This window comes from Drosophila guanche, unplaced genomic scaffold, assembly GCF_900245975.1.
Source record: "Drosophila guanche unplaced genomic scaffold, DGUA_6, whole genome shotgun sequence".
NCBI classification, from domain to species: domain Eukaryota; kingdom Metazoa; phylum Arthropoda; class Insecta; order Diptera; family Drosophilidae; genus Drosophila; species Drosophila guanche.
Genome location: NW_022995746.1, coordinates 7,725,228 through 7,747,179, shown reverse-complemented (window position 1 = coordinate 7,747,179; position 21,952 = coordinate 7,725,228). Strand labels below are relative to the sequence as shown.

The following is a 21,952-nucleotide window of genomic DNA, read 5'->3' as shown; positions in this document are numbered from 1 at the left end:
TAAATCAAATAAGAAGAAGGCAATGCCACAGAAAGTTTAATTGCAAGAAAAAGTTATGGCTGAAAATGCCGAAAATAAAGCAAGACATTTGAGCATGTAGGAAAATGTGCGCAAAGTAATTATAATTAATGTCTAATGGTAATCAAGGAATGGTAATCCAGTTATAGGCATCCAGAAATGGGGAGTCTCTTCTGTAAATTGAAGAATTTTTGAGACTTTAAAACTTCTTGCCCTTTCCGCTAACTCTCCATTGTTGTCTATGCCTTAACCCCTAGCTAATCCTCCATATAAACTGTTGCCCCCACATCCTCAATTAGCGCCTTATATTTTTGTTGGGCCCAATTAAAGGTCTTAGAGGCAACGCCAGTGGCGCATTTCCGCCGTCTAGCTGCGATGGCAAACACAGTTCTTGGCCGCTGGGCCATAACTCTGAGCCAATAGTCAACATGGGAAAATAAAACAAAACCCGACGGCCAGACGACACACTTGACGTTGGCTGGAGGGAGTGCGGGGGGTGGTGCGGGGAGCAACTTCAAAATGTTCAACAATAGCAAAATGAAGCAAACGAAGCAACGAAGCCACTTTAAGCCCCGCAAATCCATAAGGCAAACAAAACTGGATTTCAAATAGAGGAGAAGCGCGGCACAGGACCAGCAACGGGAACAGGATGTGGACGAGATGTCCTCGGCAGCCTCTCCACTTCCCCCCAGGGGAAAATCGTCTGAGACGGAGCAGGGTTCTGTTGCCATTGTTACAGGCACAGTGGGAGGAAAGTGCATGAATGTGATATAAAAACTATTCCAATAAATAACCTGAAATTTCACTGCACATTGTTAGTTTCTGTCCCACTGTAGCCTGTCGATAATGCGGCGCACAATATTTTCACAGCGGTTACGCCAAGAAGGCAAATTTTTTAAGGACTGAGGCACGGTGGGGAGCAACGAACGCCATCGCCGCCATCGGGTGTCAACATCGCCAGAAGCGAAAGCGCAAACCAAAAGTTTGTTTTCCACTGATTTGCCGCCGCTCATTCTGCTGTTTCCCCTGTCCACCGTTTGGGTTGAGTTCCCCGCCAGCTTGAGGCTGACATTTCTGCCAAGCAAAATTGAAAATATTCCCACTAATCGCAATCGATACGCCTTGCCAAATGTCACTCAAGTGGGGAATGGGAGCCTGAATGGGCGCTTGGCTTGCTGGCAGTCTGATATTCGTTTTTGTGCAAACAAATAAATTGAAGAATACTCGAAAATTAAATAAATATTTGGCATTTTTCATGGCTGCAAATAAATTACAATAATGAATGAGTTTCCTCTACGGCAGAAGGAATGGCAAAAGAGCTGTCTGTCTGTCGCATAGAGAGAGAGAGAGAGAGAGAACGATAATAGGAGAGTGAGATAGATAAATTACAGTCGAGCGTAGAGTTGACAAATTAAGTTGCCTGCGCTTCGGGGCCCAGAAAGATTTTCTTATTTTTGCAAGTTTTCATTAACAAGTGCAGAGAGCTGACAGACAGAAATGGAGAAACATAAACACAACGAGAGAGATAGAGAAAGATAGTGATGCGAGGCGAGCTTTTGCTTCCGTACGCATCGATCAAGGCGTGGGAAAGCTCACTTATACTGCAGCGCCCCTTCTGCAGCAGCGCAAAGAGGGAGAAGAAAAGATCTCCTAGAGATGTGAGTTAATGATGGAATCAGAATGAAATCTGAATATGATTTCCACTGAATCTATTTTATTTACTATGTCAACTTGTGACTTTTAATCAATCTTCCATTTATTTGTTAATATTCTTTTGCTTTCATATTGCAGTAGCCTCTCGGCAGCCACATGCCCATACTCCCATCTCTAGCCATACGCCGAGGTCGCTTCTGACAGAGCACGTCTGATGGGGTGTCTCTGCTGTCGCTTTCGTTTCCGCTAACTGCTCGTAGGTAGTCTGCTGCGAAATTGAAATAAAAAGGGTCCCGTTAAGCAACCAACAAACTTGCGTGGTCCGCTTTGACAATGTGCATTTTTATGGGCTTCCATCAGTTTTAAAGATTCAATCTCTTAAATATCCCCAACAGCCATGACTGGGGCAGAGTCGCACACTTGAATCGCTCCGCATCGAGGGCAAATTAAAATTGACGCCCAATAACGAGGCCAGGCCGCACCCACCGTCAACGTCACATGCGTTCGTCCGGCTGTCTGTCTGTCCACTCAGGGCCTGCCTGCTGCCAGTGCCACTGTCTGCTGGCGCAAGGAGCCGCTAGCGCAGGGGCGTAGGAGAAGGGGCCATAGGAGCAAAGGGTTAAAAAAGATGCGTGGAAATGTACATATGTACTTTGTGAAATAATTAATGGAAATTTCCACACTTAAAACATTTGCCAATGAATAGGAAATACTTTTAAAATTACAAGACAAACCCTTTCTGTAACTGCACCAACTGCCACTGCCTTCGCTTTCAGCCTCCTTGGTCGGCTCTCACGCCTTGAAACAGCACAGGAACAACAACACTCTGGCATCGTGAGCATAATTCACAGCTGAGTGAATTTTAAGTGGTTATTGCAAAAGTTGGCAAAGAGCGGCGCGGCGCGGTGCGGTACGGCGAGGCTCGACATCAAGTAGCGAAAGTGTTGGACGCCTCTCTCCCTCTCTCTCTCTCTCTCTCTCTGTCTCCCGCTTGCTCGCTGGCATATTGAGCGCAACTTTTATTGAGTTACATAAAGGAGTGGAGTGAATATCGATGGTTGGAGCTGCAGTGACGTTCGTCTAGCAGCAGAAATTAGGTTAGGCATTATAAATAATTCGATTAGCTTTAATTGGCATGAACTTGCAGCAAATGCCAAGCAGCTTCCTGCCTTCGCAACCGATTGGCAAAGGTCGAAGCGTCAGAGATGGCGGCGTGACACGAGCAAATGAGAGACTTGAAGAAGTTGTGGGGAGGAGAAGGAACTTCAGGTAAGTCCCTCAGTAGCTTCCATTTCTTACTCCAATCACGCTACCATCTCTAACTCCCTCTCATCAGCTGGATGGAAGGCGTTTTATGATTGACAGACACGCGCTCACACCCCCCCGCATTGGGCTGACTAGCTGGGAAAGTGTTTGAAACTCTGTTTGCCAGACGGAAATGATTATTATATAATTGAAATTGATAGGCAAGAACGGCGCCAGCACGTAGCTTGAAGGATGGGATAAAGTTTTCCTTCAATTATTCATAAAAGCGAAAGAATCCAATTGAAGTCCAATTAAAGATGCAGAACCATCTGTGTTTGGTCTAATGATAAGCCGACAACCGGCCTCCCAACGAGTACACTCTCGAGGCTTTCACTTGCTTGCCCCGGCAGAGACCTTCCCAAGAAGTTCAACAATGGAACGTGCTCAAGTCGATACGGTGTACTGTCCTGTGCCCCGAGAGGGAAGTCCCAATTGTCGATAGCCACTGCTTGAGGGATGCCAAGGCGGTGCAAAAAATGAGAGTGGTTGGAATGGTAAGACAGTGGGCAAGATTGACACTGAAAAGTGGTGGTACATGGCAGAAAAAGTAGAAAGTTCCCATCAAAACGGAACATAATAAGTTCTAGTAACAATTTCTTGAAGTTAAGACTTACAATTTTTCTTTCAGTTTCAATCTATCTAATTTACATAACTTTTCCCTTTATTTTTGTAATATTTTACTCCACGAATTACTTTATTTATACTCCGTTTGGCTTTTCTATTCGATTTAAATCGCTTGCCATGGACACATTCCAATCAATTTCCAGTCCCACCACTCTTACCAGAATTCCCCTAATGTTACCCAATGAAATGAGGCATTAAATATCCCAAATAAATCCCTAAAAAGGCCCTTAAAGGCCCAAAACAAATTGCCAAAATCAAGAATCAAATGAATTGAATTGAATTCAAGAGGAAATGCCAGAGTTGGGTGTATAAAATTTGTAAAATTTCCCAGTTCCCATTTCCCAATTACAGAGAAAAGTGCAGCAGAGCTGCCTGCAGGCACTCCACTCTCCACGTTTTTCTTTGCTTTTGGCTGAAATTTTGAATATGAAATGAAGAGGAAGGCAATTTTGTGTTCGTTGATGAAATGCAATGCCCTTTGGCATATCCCAGGAACAAACTAGAACAAAACTAGCCCCCAAAAACGCACTAACAATAAGCAAACATTTTTCCAATGACAACTAAATAAACTCCTGCAAAAAAGGAAAACAGAACCAAAACCAATACAAATATACTCATGGCAGGCAGGCACACACCCACCCTGGAAATGCCATTCCCAATGCCAGATAAGACCCATCCTCACATGATACTCCAGCTCGTATCTGTCTCTCTCCACTCACAAAAATCAAACTGACAACAAATCCCAATGACAAAATCAAGCAATAGCAATCGATATGCTTCCACAGTAAATGGTCATGTTTCGGTCTGGCTGCCCAGGAGGACACTGACCAGGATGCTGTGGGGGTTTTTCGAGTAGTTCTCTCTCTCTCTCTGTCGAAATGTCAATGCAATTGTCATTGTCTTTTGCCGGGACACTGTCTCTCTGTGTGTCTTGTTTGCTGTATGCATCATCAATTTGGACTGTCCAGCACTGGTCTATGAGTGGAGGGGCAGAGCAAAGGTTTGTCCAAGCAGCATCTGCTATTGCCTGCTTCTTATTGATGAGTTGGACAACTGCAATTCGTACTACTTAACGGACTAAGAATTGTGTGCGAGACTGTACCAAATGGGAGCTTAATTGGGTGAGCAACTGGACACTAGAGTTGGTTCAGAAAGTGACAAAAAGGGAGCTGGAAATTGCGACTGCAATTCTTATTTTATTCGTGTAAATTCCGCATTAAAATCTCGCGCCGTTCTTCGCAAATGAAAGCGAAAATATTAAAAATGTACATCAAGAATTCCCGCCAGGCCCAGACGCCCGACGCCCAGACACTCCCCTAAGCCGCTTACAAAAAAGGAACGGGGGAAGTACGAGCACATCCAAAAATTGCACTCGAAACTCATTACAACAAAAGGTGCTTCATCGTGCTGGCCGCCCACTTAAGTCCACGAGGGGCACCGTGCCTCCTGCCCCATAATCAACTCGTTGCTGCCCCATGGCATGCCTCGAGAGTTGTGCCAATGCCACGTACAGCCCGAACCCCAAACCCGTACCACCGTCAACTCGAACACCTTCAGGGGGCGCACCTTTTCCCATTTGCACTGCACAACACTGGCGCAGAAAAATTCAACGCGTTTGGCGGGGAGGAGGCAAAAGGGAGAACAATGAACGACACGACACGACACGACACTGCAGCCCCCCGATTTACCCAACCAATAAACGCATTCTGCTCCTGTCAGCCTCACAATGCCAGGGCACTTAAGCCATTGCTTTCTGATGCTGTCCACGAGGGGGTTGGGGTGGCTGCCACAAGGGTGGGTTGGGGGATTGTAGAGGCTGCCTGATGATTGTCCCAGTTTCCGGTGTCGTCCATGTGGGGGGATTTTTTCTCATTTCGCAGGGGGGGGGGGGGGGCCAGTGCGAAACCCATTTGACTGTCTTCTAACATTTTGCACCAGCTCCTCACTCGCTCTCTCTCTCTCGCTCGCTCTCTGTGTGTGCTTCCTCCCACTCAGTCGCTCAATCTCTCTCTTTGAGTGCTGGTCAGGTGGACAGGCTTCCAATAATTCTGCTAATGCACACTGCAAGAAAATCTCAGCTCAGAACTCTGCATTTATTTTCGTTGACTCTTTTTTGAGTACCTCCTTGCTTTCAGTGCACTTCGCTGCAACTGTCTGTCAGCCACAGGGACATAGACCCAGTGCCAATCCCAGACCCTATTCCAGTTGCAGTCTCCTGTGTCCCTTTCCCCTTGAGGTCCACTCTCCAGCTTCAGGCTTCGTTGACGCTGTCACCAGGTATCTCGTCCTTGCACTCAACAGTGTCACAGACTCCAGCCCTGTCCCTGGCTGTGTCCTTTCCTGCCTTGACAATCATGGCGTTGGCATTGACGTCATTGGCGTTTGCTTGGCACTGCACGTTTGGCATTCATTTCCTAGCCATTATTTATGCTTTTTAGCAGCACGGTAAACCCTTTTCCCCTCCAACCAGGCAGGCTGGACGCCATATTGGCAAACATCTTCAATTTGCAGTTGTCGTACACTTTAATTGTTATCGTTATGCAACCCTGTGCCAGTCCGATAATTGTCGTTTGGGGTTATAGCTTTTAATTTGAATGGGTACTCCCATTCGAGTGTCCTTTTGTGCGGCAATTACTTACGATTATTGGCAGCAGTGGCAGCAGAATTCAATAAGCTGCATGCAGTCAGGGAATGTGCTTTGATTTTAGGACAGAAAATGTTGCTAAGGGAATAATTAAGGTGGAAGAGAGAGGTGGTAATGACTGCAGCTTCAGTTGATGTCTTTTTTGTACTAGTTCCCAATCCGTAATTGATCAACCTTAGCCCGTCTAGGAACCCCTCTTCAGAGCGAAGTGCACAACCTTTCTTCAGAGCGAAGCTCAGAACCTTTCTCTCGATCCATGTTCGGAACCCAATTGTAATTCTCAAGTTGTAGTTTTCTTTGTTGTCTTTCCTTCTTCTCCTTATAATTCCCAAGTGCTTTTTCCCTATACAACATTAAAACTGCCAAATAATCCATCTTGAAATGTGCACAAACCTTTTCTCTCCATCAACTTTCATGAAAGATGTTAACCCACAATTGTTTCGCAGATTTATTCATGCTCTGCTTCATTGTCAGCTGAATGCAAAAACCCGAATAAAGTTTCTCCCTGCCACAATTAAACAATTCAATAAAACAATGGGAAGAAATATGCTGCGGGGGCCAACCAAGTTTAGAGTTCTTCCATTATGCACTGGTGCTTGAAACTGGTTGAGAAGATAAAGGGAGTGACAGAAAGATAGTTGTGAGGGTGGCTGAGGGTGAGGGCGAAAACTTTTAAGAGAAATTCAATAGGGCATGCAATTTCCGAAATTATTGTGCAATTTCAATAACTTTTCAATTGGGTTTTCAATTTGTTGCATCACTTTTGTTGCCCTGTCCTTTTGCCCCTCATTTTGTCTCCCTTTTTGGCGTGCCCAAAACTTTATGTCTTCATCATCTTCTCTATTTTTTGTGTGTCGCTACTTCAAATAACTTTAACAACTTTTTTGAGGATCTTTTATGCTGCGCAGATATTGACGATTTCCTTTTTGACGCAAAAGATGGTCCAGGGTTTTGCTCAAATGATGTTTGTTTTTGGCTTTTCTTGGGTCTTCCTTTAGCTGTCTATAATCACAGAATATGAAGCTACATCTTTGGGACTGAAATACTTCTCAAAATGAAATGCAAGAAATATTTTAGGGCCAAAAGGCAAACAATGCAAGTTCCATGTTCCCGGAAAAACTACAGCGCCAGGAGCGAAAAAAACTTGCAAGAAAACAGCAAGAAAGGACATGACATGGAGGATATATGTGAGATTTTGTGTGTGTGTTTTTGTGTGTCTGAGATATTTGCATGTGTGCCCAGAGCTGCTGCAGCTACGTGCGCGCATCCACAGGATACTTTCAAGTTTGCGCCTGTGGCTCTGCCCAGCTAAAAGGTAAGTTTTCGCATTGAAACAATATTTGCAGTTTACATCAGTGCCGGGTGAGAAGAGAGGGAGAGGAGGGAAAGGGAAAGGGCTGAAGTGTGTCCAAGGGTGGCTCTTGGCTAGGACACGTGCCGTGGCTTTCGCAGTTTCACGCAGCTAAAACCAAAACCATTAATCAAACAATTAGAGCTGGTTGAAGTCGATGCCCAGGAGCAGTGGCCCAGCCACGGAACACCCTTTCATTTGCATAAATTATGGCTTCATAATAACCGCTATTTATAATTTTAGATTGGGTGCTGCGTTCAGGGGGTGTGTTTGTCAAATACGCCCACTAGCAACACCCTCAACAAACACACACTTCAAGTGTTGGAAAACGATTTAAGACTACGACTTGGGGTGTGGGCAGTGCGTAGGAGGTTGGGCAGAAATTCAAATGGAAAGACTGATAGAGGGAAGAAGGAAATACTTAGACTGAGAAGAAATTACTTTCCTGCGTCAATTCCCCCCTTTATCCCCGACATGTCATACCTCCAATCAAACCCAATCAAAACCATCGTGCCAACTGCGGCACACATCCCACGCTGTGCAACACTGTCATCATTTACTCCCATCAATCTCTTGCGCTCTTCCGCACGAAAATGTGTTCATATTTTGTATGCAAATTGTTTAGAGGCAATTTTCAAAGGCCTCGCCGAGCATGGCCGATTACCTTGAAGCACATGGCGAAATGAAATTAATTCATAAATAACAAGCAACAAACCCGACAGACAAACAAACAAATGTATGAGAAATTATGCAAATGATATAAACGCTAAAATCAACTTGAGGCCGTTGGTTTATCCTCAGGATTTCCCACACACATTCACATGGTAGTCCGGGGGATTGAGTTCCTTTCAGGCGGGAGAAAGCGCAGAGAAAACCCGCAAATGAAATGAAACGAAATGTTTGCATAAGCGATTTAATCGAATTCCAATGCAAATTTTCAGTTAAATTTCATTTCCCGCTACGGGCACGACGCGAGACACGGACAGGGACAAGGCAGAGTCGGGCATTCCGGTTCCGGAAATTAGCATAACACTCGCGGTAATACAATAAAAAGAAAAGGATACAGATGCTTCAGATATCCAACTCGAAGGAGCGCAGGCCAAGTGTAAAGTTCATTTTGGAAAATTGCCTGATGTACGAAATTGAAATAGGAAGCTCCGTCTCCGGCTTCGTCGCCGTCTCCTTCCACCGGCTCCTTCCTCCCAAAGGAAACTCATTGCCGCGCAAACGTTTGCCGGGGAATGGCAAAAGGAAAGAAATACATTTATGAGGCCGCTGAGAAAGGGTATCGATGATGTCTTAAGGAAGTATATGCATGAGAATTTTCATTTGCTTAGAGAACATATTTTTGTGCAATATATTTAGTGCCCGTGCACTAAAGCAAGCGAGAGCGGCAGATCGCGAAAGCTCGAAAGATGCAAGAGCGGCGTTTCGTATGTCAACAACTGACCGAAGAGAGCAGGCGGGCAGAATTGGCAGTGCGCTTAGCGCTGCAGCGACAAGAGCGCGAGAGAGCGCTGCTGCGACCAAAGCAAAAGAGAGCGATTGAGAGTACGCGAGATCGATACTGAAAGCAGAGGAAGGAAAGAAAGGCGTGAAAGAAAGAGAAGAAAGAACGGTTGCACATATTTATGTGCATATGTAAATATGTTTAAATTGCATTCAATGACCATGCGGTACAGTGGGTAAATAACAGAATTTACTTTAATGCAGCACGACTGACATGAGCTCGAGATTGCCGTCTAATATTAAAGTGGGAAAATAAACACTGAGAACAACTGCAGTTCCAAGAATTGTTCTATGTACATTGTGGTGACTGTTAGCAGCTGAAAGGCAATCTGATAATACACCGGAAAACAACAACTCTGTGGGTGCCGCTCAGCCAAGTGAAAGGTTGGCTGATAAGGCGCATTTGATTTTGATTTTGATTTGCACAACCCTTCCCCAGCTTTAGTTTACTTTTCGTTCTCTTAGCAATGTGTTGCAGAAATATCTAAATTTAATCATGTAAATCTTACAAATCAAAACTAGGCAATAAAGTTTTATTTTATTGGCACAAATAATTGTACACTCGGTTGAGCGTCTTCGTTGTAGTCTTGTGATTAACAGTCTGTTCCCACTGTTAACAGCATAGCGTAACAGCGAGTTCCCGCTAACAGCCTTTAAAGCGCAACCGTCTACTGTGCTGTTAGCGATAACCGCTCTGAGAGTGGACTCGCGCTCGCTCTCACGATCCATACGGCTCGCAAGCGGCTTTAGCTTGTAAGTTTGTAGCTGCTTTTCAATGGAAAGTAAATCTGACCTTTGACCTTTGAGACGAGACGCTTGCTATTTTGTCACTTTGTATTAGTAAAATTCCCTTTTGTAATCGCAATTAATTTCTGAGAAAAAACTGGAGCTCAAAGAACTACTTTCCACTAATAGCAAGTTCCACTGAATGCACGCCCATAAAGATTGGCTGATAAGGAGATTTGATTTTGATTTGATTTTCGTATAAATAGCGCAACTCTTCCCTAGCTTTAGTTCAGTTTATTTGTCCTCTCAATTCACAGAAAAATGAAATTCTTACTGCTGCTTTTTGTGCTTGCTGCATTTGTGGCCCAGTCCTTGTGCCTGAAGAACGGTCTGTCTGTCATCTTGAGATGTCTTTTCCTACCTATAACTTAAAAGTATTCTTCACTTTGTGCAGAAATTTGTGGCCTTCCAAGTAGCCTAAATAATGGCTTGTGTCTGGCTGCCATTCCCAGTTGGTCCTACAATGGAGAAAAATGCGTGCGCTTCACTTTTGGCGGCTGCGGTGGCAACAGAAATCGTTTCGGCTCTTGGGCCGAATGCGAAGCAACTTGTGTGGAATAAATGCTGGAAAATATTTGAGAAATTGGGCAATATCTCGTTGGAATACAGGCAACCTGTCATTGAAAGAAATAATTAAAATTTAACCATTTAAAATTAAAATTCATAGAAAGATAAGTTCAAAGTTCTTGTTCAAATCTTCTTCCACGAATTCACTTTGATTGAAATGTTTCTCTCTCTATTTTCTACTCTCTCTCTCTCTCTCTCTCTCTCTCGCTTCGCCTCCCCCTTCCCCATCGTTTCAATGTCTTTCCTGTTTCAAAACCTTCAACCCCTTGGCCCAAACAACTTTAAATCATTTATATTTATGCGAATTCTTCGTTTGCTTTTTTTGCTGTTGTTTAATTCCCCTTTTCCAACCCCCCGCGCTGCTTGCCTAATAGAGCGACTCAATTAATGAGGCAAAGTTTTTCCGGTCTCCGTTTTGTGCTTTTCCCCGCGAAGAGATTTCCCCCATTGCCATTCCAACATGCATTGGTCGCGCTTTGGCTGCATGGACAAAAACTTTAATGAAATCTTGACACGGGACTGTAGGTAGGAGCAGCTCCAAGGCAATTGTCGCGCAATGAATTTTATTTTGCTCTTTACAAGTTGTAAAAAAATTAAGCCCAAAGAAAAAGGAGAGAGAGAGAGAGAGCGGGAGAGAATTGTATTTTCGGGTTCCTTTTCTTCAGGTTTTTCTTTCCCTTTTTGTTGCGCCAAACAAGTTGTTGGCCAAAAGCCAAGAAATTTATATGGCATTCCCATAAAGGGAAAAACTTCCCCTTGAGGAAAATCCGTTAGCCGAAAAACCAGGAGGGGGGACTAAAACTTTATTTTCCCGATTGCATATTCAAAAGCATACCACTGGCCCCAGTCTCCTTGTCTGTCTATGCCCGTGCCTGGTGCCTGGTGCCTGATCCTTGCTGCTTGGTCCCTGGTCGCCGGTCGCCGGTCGCCGGTCGCGTGGTCTCTCGTCGCGCATTTCCGTTACATGCCAAACACTTTTGGCCTTTGTCCCGCAGACCGCAAAAGTCACCGCCTGGCGCATACAAATTAATCATTTGGTCGACAACAGAAAAAATCGAGAGGGAAAATCCAGGAAACGAAAGGTTTGAGTGTTGAACGATTTGCAGGGCCCCCGAACTCAATGGTTTGGGCTGTTTTTCGGATCTCATCTGAGCTTATGATTCCCATCACGTACGCGACGTTTTTATGATATACCAATTTTGACATAATCCACGTGGATTACGAGCCAATACTCGTCCGCACACGCTGCAGGGGAACGATGTCTGATCATTCTTGGCACTCACTTCAGCTCCAGTTAAAGTAGAAGAGAAACAAAAAAACATATTGACAAGTTCCATGATTCGATTTGATTTTCGCTTTGGGGGAGTGTTGGAATGGATGGTAGCTAGAATCGAAACGGGCGGTACCCGCAGTCTTGTGGCCCCCATTAACCTTCCACTTTTGAATCACAATTGAATGCCACTCAGTCCAGTCCACGTGAAGTGTCTCAAATATCAGAGGTTAATGTACCGCTTGACTGCCGTCTGACCAAACGGGACGAGTTTCAAGTGCACTAACGGAAGAGAGAAAAGAAGAGAGCGAAGCGGGGACTGGGCAGGGGAAGGTGTAAAGCAATGCCAAAGCTGGCGACGACAACATCATCATCAGATGTACATGTGTATGTATGTATGTATGTATGTAAGTATGTATTTATGTATCTGGGTATGTAAACCTCAGTCCCATACATGGTGGCGGCTGTTCTGGTCTGGCATTGTACGTGTATGACAAAGTTTAAGTGCTTGCTAAATCCATAGATTTCATGCTGGCAACATGGCCCCACATTGTGCGAGACAAGCAGCAGCAACAACAACAACAACCGTTAACAACAAAACAACAGCAGAGGTGTTGGTTGGGTAATGTGCAACAGCAACAGCAACAGCAACAACAACAGTCACCCCCCAGCAACAATTGTTGCAACAATAGTATCGCATTTCAATGTTTTTTACTGTTGGCATAAAAACAAAAGGCAAAAGCCGCAGTCAAACAGCGAACTAACACCAAAACAGGCAACAAAAACAGCAGCAAAAAGCAACAGCAAAGACAAGCACAAGTGAAACTATACAACAAGTTGGCAGAGCCAAGGACTAGCGACTAGGAAAGTACTCATTAAATACACAGAACATAAGCAGCAGGTGAGAGCGAAGGCTTTACAGGTTACCCAGCGGCTTAACATTGATACAACTGCAGTGATCGTTCGTTGTGCTTACTCTCAAAATGCCGAAACGAATATTTATTACCCACAGCGGCGATCGCTTCTTGCAGCCGCCGAAGCTTTCCGCCAGCGCCTATCCACCCGCAGCGTACCCTCTGCAGAGCAAGAACAATCCCGTTTTGCAGTCTGCAAAAGTTTTTATATCTCTCCCACTCTCCATGGCAGGCAGGCAGTCTCTCTCTCTCCTTTGCACTTCCTTCCGCGTCCGTACCCGACTGATGGCTGCACGTAATTTTGCTTTTGTCGCGACGCAAATATGTTTGCCATAACGGCAGCGACCCCAACCCACCCTCTGCTTATGCCGCTGCTTCTGTTACAACATGGTCTGCCGTCACTCTCCCTCTCTCTGTTTTTCACTCTCTCACAGCCTTACCTTAACATTATGCAAGGCGCCACATCATCGCACTTGTCACTTTAACCTTGCACGGCCTGTCAGTAGCACCACACTGCCGCTCTCTCTCTCTCTCTCTCTCCTCCCTCCGCACCGTCTTTCATGGGTTCTGTAAATTTGCGCAAAGCGGCATGCAAAATGAAAAGAAAAGCCATAAAACCAAAGACGACGCGGCAAGCAAGCAAACAACGCAGCGCAGAAAAAAAGACGACGGTGAACGGTGAAAAGACAAAGCGCGGAACACAAAAATAAACGATGAGAAGAGACTTTAAATGTGGGTTGGTCGAAGTTTGAATGCACTGCACATGCGTGCATACATATTTACATACATAAAAATGTACAAAGAATATTCAAAATTCATGAAATAATAATAAAAACTTAACAAAATAATGAAGGGGATTGGATTCAATGAATGTCCAATCTACCCACCGCTTGTCTCTGTCTCTGTTCTCCACTGCCAACCCATATACCCTCCCTATTGGTTAGTGTATCCCAAAAAAAAAAACCGTACCCGAAACGAGCGTAAATATGCCTGTCATCATTTTGACATCAGCTTCCTGCCGCTGCTGCTGCTGCTGCTGCTGCTGAGAGGAGCATGGGTAGTTTTCTTCCAGCCAGGCCATTACCATAACTATAATGCATATTTCAGCATCGAAGTCAAACACAAGACACCCACTCTCTCGCTCTCTCTCTTTCGCTCTAGCTCCCATCACACCGTGTCATCATCATCATCAGGCATCAGGCGGCAGGCAGCAGGCATCAGGCATCAGGCGGCAGGAGAGTGACGGCAACGATTCTAGATGTCTACTTTGGTGCCTCATGCCCGTGACTCTCATCACATCGTAGTCGTGTTGTGGAAAATCCCCGTATCACTTTCGCTGCTGCCTCCTGTTGACAATCTCGGTTTCAGTGTGTGTCCACACCACACCACACCACACCCCACACACACACACCCCATATTTAGTGTCTGGGAACATGCCCGAGCGTATTTATGCCCGTTTTACGCCACCCCAAACCCCTCCGACAGGCTGGAATGGATAGCAGGGTTTTAGCATAAAAGTTTATTGAACTAACGCTAAATAGATGGCAATGCATTGGCAACATAGCCCATGGCACCCCGCACCCAAGCAGGATAAATTTTGTGGGGTTTATGGGATTTCATGTCAGAATTTCAGGAATATTTGTTACATTTTTGTCGCTGCTGTTTCAAATATTTGTTCACTCTCCACAAACATTTTCTTTAACAATTGAAACATTTTTTTCACGCTCTATAATACATTTGTTGCACCCCATGATTGAATTAGTCTACTTAATCGCAATTTTTTGTGTGATTTCATTTTTCATTAACACGAAAAACCGCACAAATAATGCACTTTTTATTCCGATACTCTGTTTTTTTTTAAACAAATTTAATTAAACGTCAACTTAAGCGTTATATCAGTGCTGCATTAATAAATTAACAATGAAAAAAAAGGTTAAACAAACAAAAAATAATAACAAAAAACAGCCGCAAAACAACAAACAAACAAAAAGCTGTAGTGGAGGCCATAAACAACAAACTAATTATAAATGTATGCATGTAAAAAATGTGCAATGAAAAAAAATATATTAAAAAAGCGAACAATTAAATGCTCTACAAACAAATAAACAGAAATAGTTAGCAGAAAGTTTATTGCCCGAAAATGTATGCTATGAATATTTTTGTATACATATTTTAAGTAAATCTCTCGCTTGGCTGTTTGAACGTTTGGCTATCGAACACTATTAATGAAAGAGAAACATGAGTTTTAGTGCAAAGAAAACAACTCTTTCATGGGTGTTTCCTCTATCAATCTTTCACAGCGTGGCTTGGCAGTTGAAGCAACGATTCCCTTTAAACTAACCAAAACACACCGCTGCTGGCGCATACCTAAAGCAAATATTTTCCCAGCAAGCGTATTCAATATTCCGCAATCTAATTAGCATACCATTTTCGCTACCATCAGCGCCCCAACACTTTTGGCCAAATTAAATTGTCAATTATTGGCAAGCAAAAAGCCAGCCAGAAGCAGTAGCACAGTGCGTGCCATAAAGTAATGCCAGCCGGCTGTCTCTGCGTGTGTTTGCCTGTTGGTTGCATGGAAAAATATGCATGGTGCACAGACCGCAGCTTTAACCAGAACCCGACGCATTTGTCATTCTTTGCTGGCTGGCTGGCGGGGCAAAAGGCAAACAAATGCCCCAGAGACTGCACGGGTACGGGTCCGGGCTCTTGCCAATATTCAAATAGCAAAAAGTCAGACATATTCTCATTAACATAAAACATAAATATTTACTTATGGCACAGACACACGGACACACAGGACCCAGTGCAACGGACATTTATATTTGAGTTTTGGTCGAAAGGGATTTCCCAGACATTTCCTTTCCTTTTTGCACATTTTTGAGCCCCTTTATGACGCTTGTGCGGGTAGGGGAGTTGCCTTGTGGGGTTAAATGTGTGCTAAAATGCCATTTCCATAAATGCAAATCAGTTTGCTTATTCCGCATGCCCCTCACTCGTTTATCTTCGACAAACAGCTATAACTTTTGAGGCGTTGCAATCCACAAACTAAATTTATTCTGCAACTGTTTTATTTTTTCTTTGGCATTTTTGCCGACTTACGGTTATGGCACCACGCGTGGGCGTGACCAGAGTGCAGCATGCAACGAAATTGATATTCGTTTGGCAAAGTTATTGGGTTGCACGTTGCAACCTTTTGCTACTTGTGGCACATCATTGAAGATGCAGACAGCCAGAGGGGTTTCGATTTAAGCGAGTATTTTTGGGGCGGAATATTGCGAGGAGTTGCGGAATGTTGTGGGAGAAAGAAATTATGATGCAGAGATGAAAGAAGAATCATGATGCATTTTTCATTCTTGCTGGTATTTTTAGTATGTTTTTACACATTTACCTAGTATTTTTCTGGTATTATTTTAAATTTTCAGCACAACTTTCAAGGGATTAAAAACCGCTTCGCTTTTCTGTTCAATCTGATATCAATGTTGACTCCCAAATCTCTATAGTCTTCCATTTGTATAACCAAAACTCGGGTAAGGACGAAGTTCAACTAATTACCAAGTGCGCACATAATAGTTTGCTTATCGGGAAAATTATATCTGAGGGAGCGACACGCCTCCTGCATTAACATTTCATACGATGGCTCTAGACTGCACACAGAGGAGGGCATGCCCCAGGGCACATGATTATACGGGGCATGCATGTCTTGATTTCCATTACCCTGAAATTGCTAGTGAAGGACACCTACCGCCATCATTAAATCAAAAACCCAAACAAAATATTGTAGAACAAAACTGTAAAACGAACCAGCAGACAGACACAGACCCGACCCAGACTCAACCACAATATGAAGCAAGAAGGAGATGTTGCAACAACGCCCAAGTCATTAGAATTTCTCTTTTTGGTGAAGAGTTTTATGCACAGAACTTGCACACAAAAAGGAGCAAAACCCCAGAAAGGAAAAGCCTCTGGGGCTGGAGAGAGTGCAAAGGAGAATGGAGGACCTAAGGATTGAAATTGTAGAATGAGACCAAAAGGGCAGAACGAATTTCATTAAATTAGACTTAACGGAAACAAAGTCGTTAAAACTTGGCAATCCCCAACCTCAGGTGGGCCCCCATCCCACAGTGGTTTTTGCTCACTAACTGAAACTGAAATGCAATGCTAACGATCCACCAAAATGGAGTTGGGCTCGGGGTTGAGTCGGGGTCGTATATGCGTAGGGCATTGTCCACTTGGGGAACACACACAGAGAGACCCGTACCCATGCAAAGGCATTTTAATAAAACTCAGGCGAAAATCCCTTTACTGACGGCGCACACACTCCCTGAACGAAGAACACTTCAACAATTTTTGGTGAGCGCATTTAAAACGATTGAAAGTGGTACGAGAGAGAGAGAGAGAGAGAGAGAGAGAGAGAGAGCGGACAAAGTATACGAATAGTTGATGCCCAAGAAAGCGGCGACGCGACTGAAAACACAGTTGTGAGAGGCAGCGACAGCGCGCGTCGCTGCGGGTCTGCGCCTACCTGCAGGCGAAGGTTAGCACAAAGGAGAATGTGAGCAGCGGTAAGCAGCGCTGCCTGTAAGGCGAAGCGTCGCAGCGCACGTTTAAATTGAATTTAATTGAATTTAATTTTCATTGATTAGTGCTTAGAATTCCCAAGTTTTTTGTCAAGGAATTATTACGCTTCTCTTGTAGCTCTGCAGCTTTATCATTACACAGCCGCTTATCCCTTTTGCTACCCTGTAACTAATGCGTCTAACTACCTTTTCCATATGTATTAGCAGACAGAGACAGTTTGGTTTGGCCACCAGCAGCGGCGTCCCTGCCACCGCCGTCCCCCGTTCATGCGACGCTCTCAAGAGCATTGTCTGCTAATAGAGACTTGAGTGAAGTGTGTGTAGCAGCAGAAGAGGACGGCGACTGCGACTGCGACTGCGACGGAGACTGAGAGTGTGTGTGTCTCCACACCCCCAAGCTTTGCTGCTCTGTGCAGTCACTGACTGGTCTACGCTCATTTCATGCAATGGCAAATTGCCATTTTTAGTTGGCCATTCGATGTAACCGAAACTGGCGACCGTTTCGACCATTGCCGTCCTACAAATTAGTATAATAAAACGTTTCATAAAGTGGAGGACCGACCCCCGCCCGACACACACAAAAGGGGGAAAGACAGTCGGCTGTCCCCTACTTTTGGCATCGGTTACAGTTTTAGGTTTTTCCTTATTCTCTCTCTCTTTTTTTATGCTCGCTTAATAGTTTTGTTTGCATTTTTGTGTTCGTCTGCTTTACGGTCACTAAGTATCCATTACATAACAAGCATGGGGCTGGGGGTTGGAGTTCAAGAGGGTGGGGCGACCCTTACCACACTGGATATTTATTACGGCAGCACTCTGAAAATGTCATTCGAAATTGTATTATCCTCCGGAAAGACAGCGACAGCGAATGTCCGTCCTTAACTTCTTTGAAATTGTCGCCATATTTTGCAATTAGAATAGAAGAAGAATGCCACGACGGAGTGTCTGACACATTCAAGAAATTACAACGCCAAAAGCCCCCAAGGCAAGAAGGACGACGGCTCACAAAAGGCGTCCCAAAATGGATTTTATGGCCTGTTGAAATGTCTCGCGCTTTGTCTCCTTCACAAGGAGCCTTTGCTGCCTCCAGTCCTGTCGCAGTCATTTTGGGCATGTGTCCCGGTTGTCATGTGTCCTCCGAATGTCTAGGAGAATAAGCTCCTTAGGCGCTGGACATCATTGGGTGTGTTGATTGAATCACACAAAAGACACAAAAAGGTCTTACGATTGTGGGAGTGTAAAAAGAGATGTTACAATATTATGATATTGGAATATATTTGATGGATTAGTTATAATATAATTATAGTTCAAGAAATAATACATATTACATACATATTTACATACACTTTTACATATTTACATGATATTTGTGCCTAAATATTTGCTAGCTAGCCAATACTTCCACCCGACTTCCAGCAACAAACAAACTCCTCTAAAGTGCATTCGCTCTTACATTTCATTTAAATTTAATATAACCAATTGCTAGGTCCCTCTGCAGCCACTCAAAAAACAGGTGGAACTCCGGTACTGACTTCAATTTGTCCAGCAGGTTCCTCCCCCCGGACTGTCACTCCTTGAGCTCATTTATTTTAATGCATTTTACTAATTACTCGACCCCACAGCAGGAGATGTAACGAAAGGGGGGAGAAGAATTAGAAGTGGCAGAAGTGGAAGTGGGACAAGTAAAAGTACCAGAACCACTAGACAGATGGGGGGGGGGGCAGTGGAAAAATTAAACTTTTTGACTAACTCGTCATGTAAGTTTTAGCCATTTAAAGTGGAAAAGCCACGGCCAACATTTCATGCACATCGTCCGAGTACGAGTACTGGCCAAAAGTTTCCTTTCCTTCTTTGGGGGGCATTTAATTAGTGTGTGTGTGTGTGTGTGTGTGTGTGTGTGTGTGTGTGTGTGTGTGTGCCGGACAGAGCTACGAAACGGAGTGTAATCAACCCTTGAGGGGTCCTGGGTCCTGGGTCCGTTGCTGGTTTTGCGTTCTTCGCCTGGCTGACCATTTTCAATTAAGTTCTGAATGCGTATACCAGAGGGGGTGAGGGAGAAATGCCAGAGAAAAAGTCGAAAAATCAAAAATAACATAATTGAAAAATTAAAATGTTTGCTCTACACGAATTCCCCACTAGATTTCCCCTTTTTTTTTGTATGTACGAGTATCCGCCTCCCAAAAAGAATTTTTCCAAACCCAAAATCATTCCCCTTAAACATGTTTTTTTTTTTGGTCCAATGTCTGTTCTGTTTTACAGACTTTTTGGTGATTGTTGTTGCTTTTGTTTCTTTGGTGGAGTGCTCTAAATGAAATTGGTTTTTCAATTTACAAGAATTTCTTTGAATGGGCTCCCAAACAAAAGGAGAAACGTGGGAGTAACAATAGAAAAGGTCGCTCCAAGAGGGAGGGGTGGGGAAATGCAAAAATGATGGCAGCGTCAACACTTTGAACATGTTCGGACTTGTCCGTTTGTTGAGCTTTGCTTTTGCTTTGACTTTTGCAAACGAAAATGAAAGCAGCTGGGCACGAAGCAAATTGTGAGCCGGCAGCAAGGGAACGGGACCAGAGAGTGCGTGCAGGTAGAAAAGCAATACACAAAACGAGCGTCGGCCCACGATCCCCGAAGCACACACAGCGTACGAGCGAAGCCAGCTGGCGACAGAGCGGGCGACAGCAACGGAACATGAGCAGCGACGCGACAGAGCTCTGCTGAGAGCAGAGAGCGCAAGCAGCGCTGATCCCAAGAGCGCGAGTGAGACAGGAATAAGAACAATTTGCCAGACCAAAAGCAAAATAAATTAAAAACAAAAATTGCATCAAAACTGAAAAGAGACAGAAGTTAAGTTACTGCTGAAACGAGATGGAAGTTTATGGTCAAACATGGAATATTCTCTGGACTTTATTAGTCACAGAGACTACAATCATGCGACTAGTTAGGTTAGTACTTAGTTCTAGTGTGTGGTTTGAGCTACTTCAAAATCTAAACAACTAAAAATCTACAGAACCATGCCCGAGGCAGGATTCGAACCTGCAACTGTTGGTCGGACGGCTGAGATGTGGAAACAATAGCTCAGCCATCGACACCAAGTCAGTCGACAAGTGACCGAGATCTGAATGGATATAAGAATAGAAAAGGGGTTCCAATAGGAATTACTCACGAAATTCTTACAATTTCCCCGCGATAAATTATTTTCAGCATGGAACTTATTTTCCCCTTGGCTGTAGTCCAGAGAAAAGGAAGCCACCCATGAAATAGTAACGAGTTTCTATTCAGTTTGTGTGGCCACAAAATGTCCTTGGCTAATTTCAGCAAATTACTTCTGCACAATTTTCTTATCAACAGTCAGTCTCCTTGCTCCATTGTCCTACTGGTATGCAACCATGGATATGGAGAGACATCCCAGCAACTGAAGCACGACTCGATACATGGCAGCGATAGATCCTAGGACATGCAGCTTTTTTATGGTCACTCAAATGCGCATAAAACTTTGTCTGCTCCGCCAAGTACTCGAACTCGTCGCATGGCATGTGGGGGGATGTGCGTTCTTTTACGAGTTTTTCTCTTCTTTTCTTCTTGTGAGGCTGCCAAAAAGCTGCTGATTAAACGTTATGACAAATCTGCTGAATCAGTGTTTCTGGGGGGGGGACACACTTCAGCGCCTAAATACAATCGAATCCAAAATTCCGGTGCTCACATCGCTGCTTCAATGTTTTTACGATGCACAAAATGTAGCTGCAAATTAATTTAGGAGAAATATTAATAATAAGGGAAAAGGATGTGCCAAAAAGTGCTGTAAGTTTAAGAGAAATTTGTGATTGAAAGTAAAATTTAGCTCTCCATTTCGAACACTTTCAACGCACATTTGGCAATTCTCATAACGGCTTAGCATACAATCCCTTCACATATTATGATACGCACTGTACGCACACAATAACAAACTCAATATAAAATTATTTACAAAATGCATTTAAATTTTATTTGCCACATGTGTTGCACGCACAAAGCGAGAGAGCGAGCAAAGCGAACATTTTGCATCGTTATCCTGGATGGCATTGTCCGGTTTTGGGTCCTTGTGTTCCGGGGGCAGCAGCTGGCCAAACAAATTGAGAATTGATTCTTTATAGACCATTAGTTTTGATTATACAATAGTTGCTGTTGGGCAGCAGGGGGGAGCGAGGAATGAATGGGTGGGCGTCTAACGAAAGGTCTTACATGCCGGACGACATTCAATTGAACGCTTCAACGCCTATCGTACAATTTTGTGCCAAAAATTATGAGCCTCAGCCAGCGCTATTATAGTCTCCACGATATATGGGACAGCCGAACGCCCAGACATCGTTCTATCCCCCCCGAAAATCCCCTCGTCGTTGTGTGCTTTGGGCTCCAATGTTCATGATAAATTTGGGCTTATTTATCGGCCAGTAGCCAGTAGCCAGTGGCCAGTGGCAATTGGTAGTAGCAGCAGCGGCAGCGGCAGCGGCAGAACACGCACTGGCAGCAGCGTCGAATGTTTCGGACACTAAGGCTATTTGTAGTCCTTTGTGTCCCACATCGAATGTCGGGGAGGGGGAACGACAATCTATTGGGGGGGTGTCGAAGCTAATGGCGTGGGGGGTGGGTCTGCTCACTGATACATTAGCCGTTCATTCGCTGCAGCTGGTGTTGGTCGAGCGGCAACAACGAGCTTAAAGTTCAGTCAAGAATAATAAGCTTGCAGTTAAAGCTTGGACT

The 21,952-nt window shown here is 44.2% G+C and overlaps 1 protein-coding gene across 1 annotated transcript; it reads left to right on the top strand.

The window, feature by feature from the left end:
• Positions 1-10,132: 10,132 nt before the first annotated feature.
• On the top strand, positions 10,133-10,550 carry LOC117582071 (male accessory gland serine protease inhibitor-like). The gene is made up of 2 exons (XM_034269628.1): positions 10,133-10,218; positions 10,285-10,550. Exons 1-2 carry the CDS (start codon positions 10,152-10,154, stop codon positions 10,449-10,451), a joined length of 234 nt encoding a protein of 77 aa, XP_034125519.1. The 5' UTR covers positions 10,133-10,151; the 3' UTR covers positions 10,452-10,550.
• Positions 10,551-21,952: the final 11,402 nt, after the last annotated feature.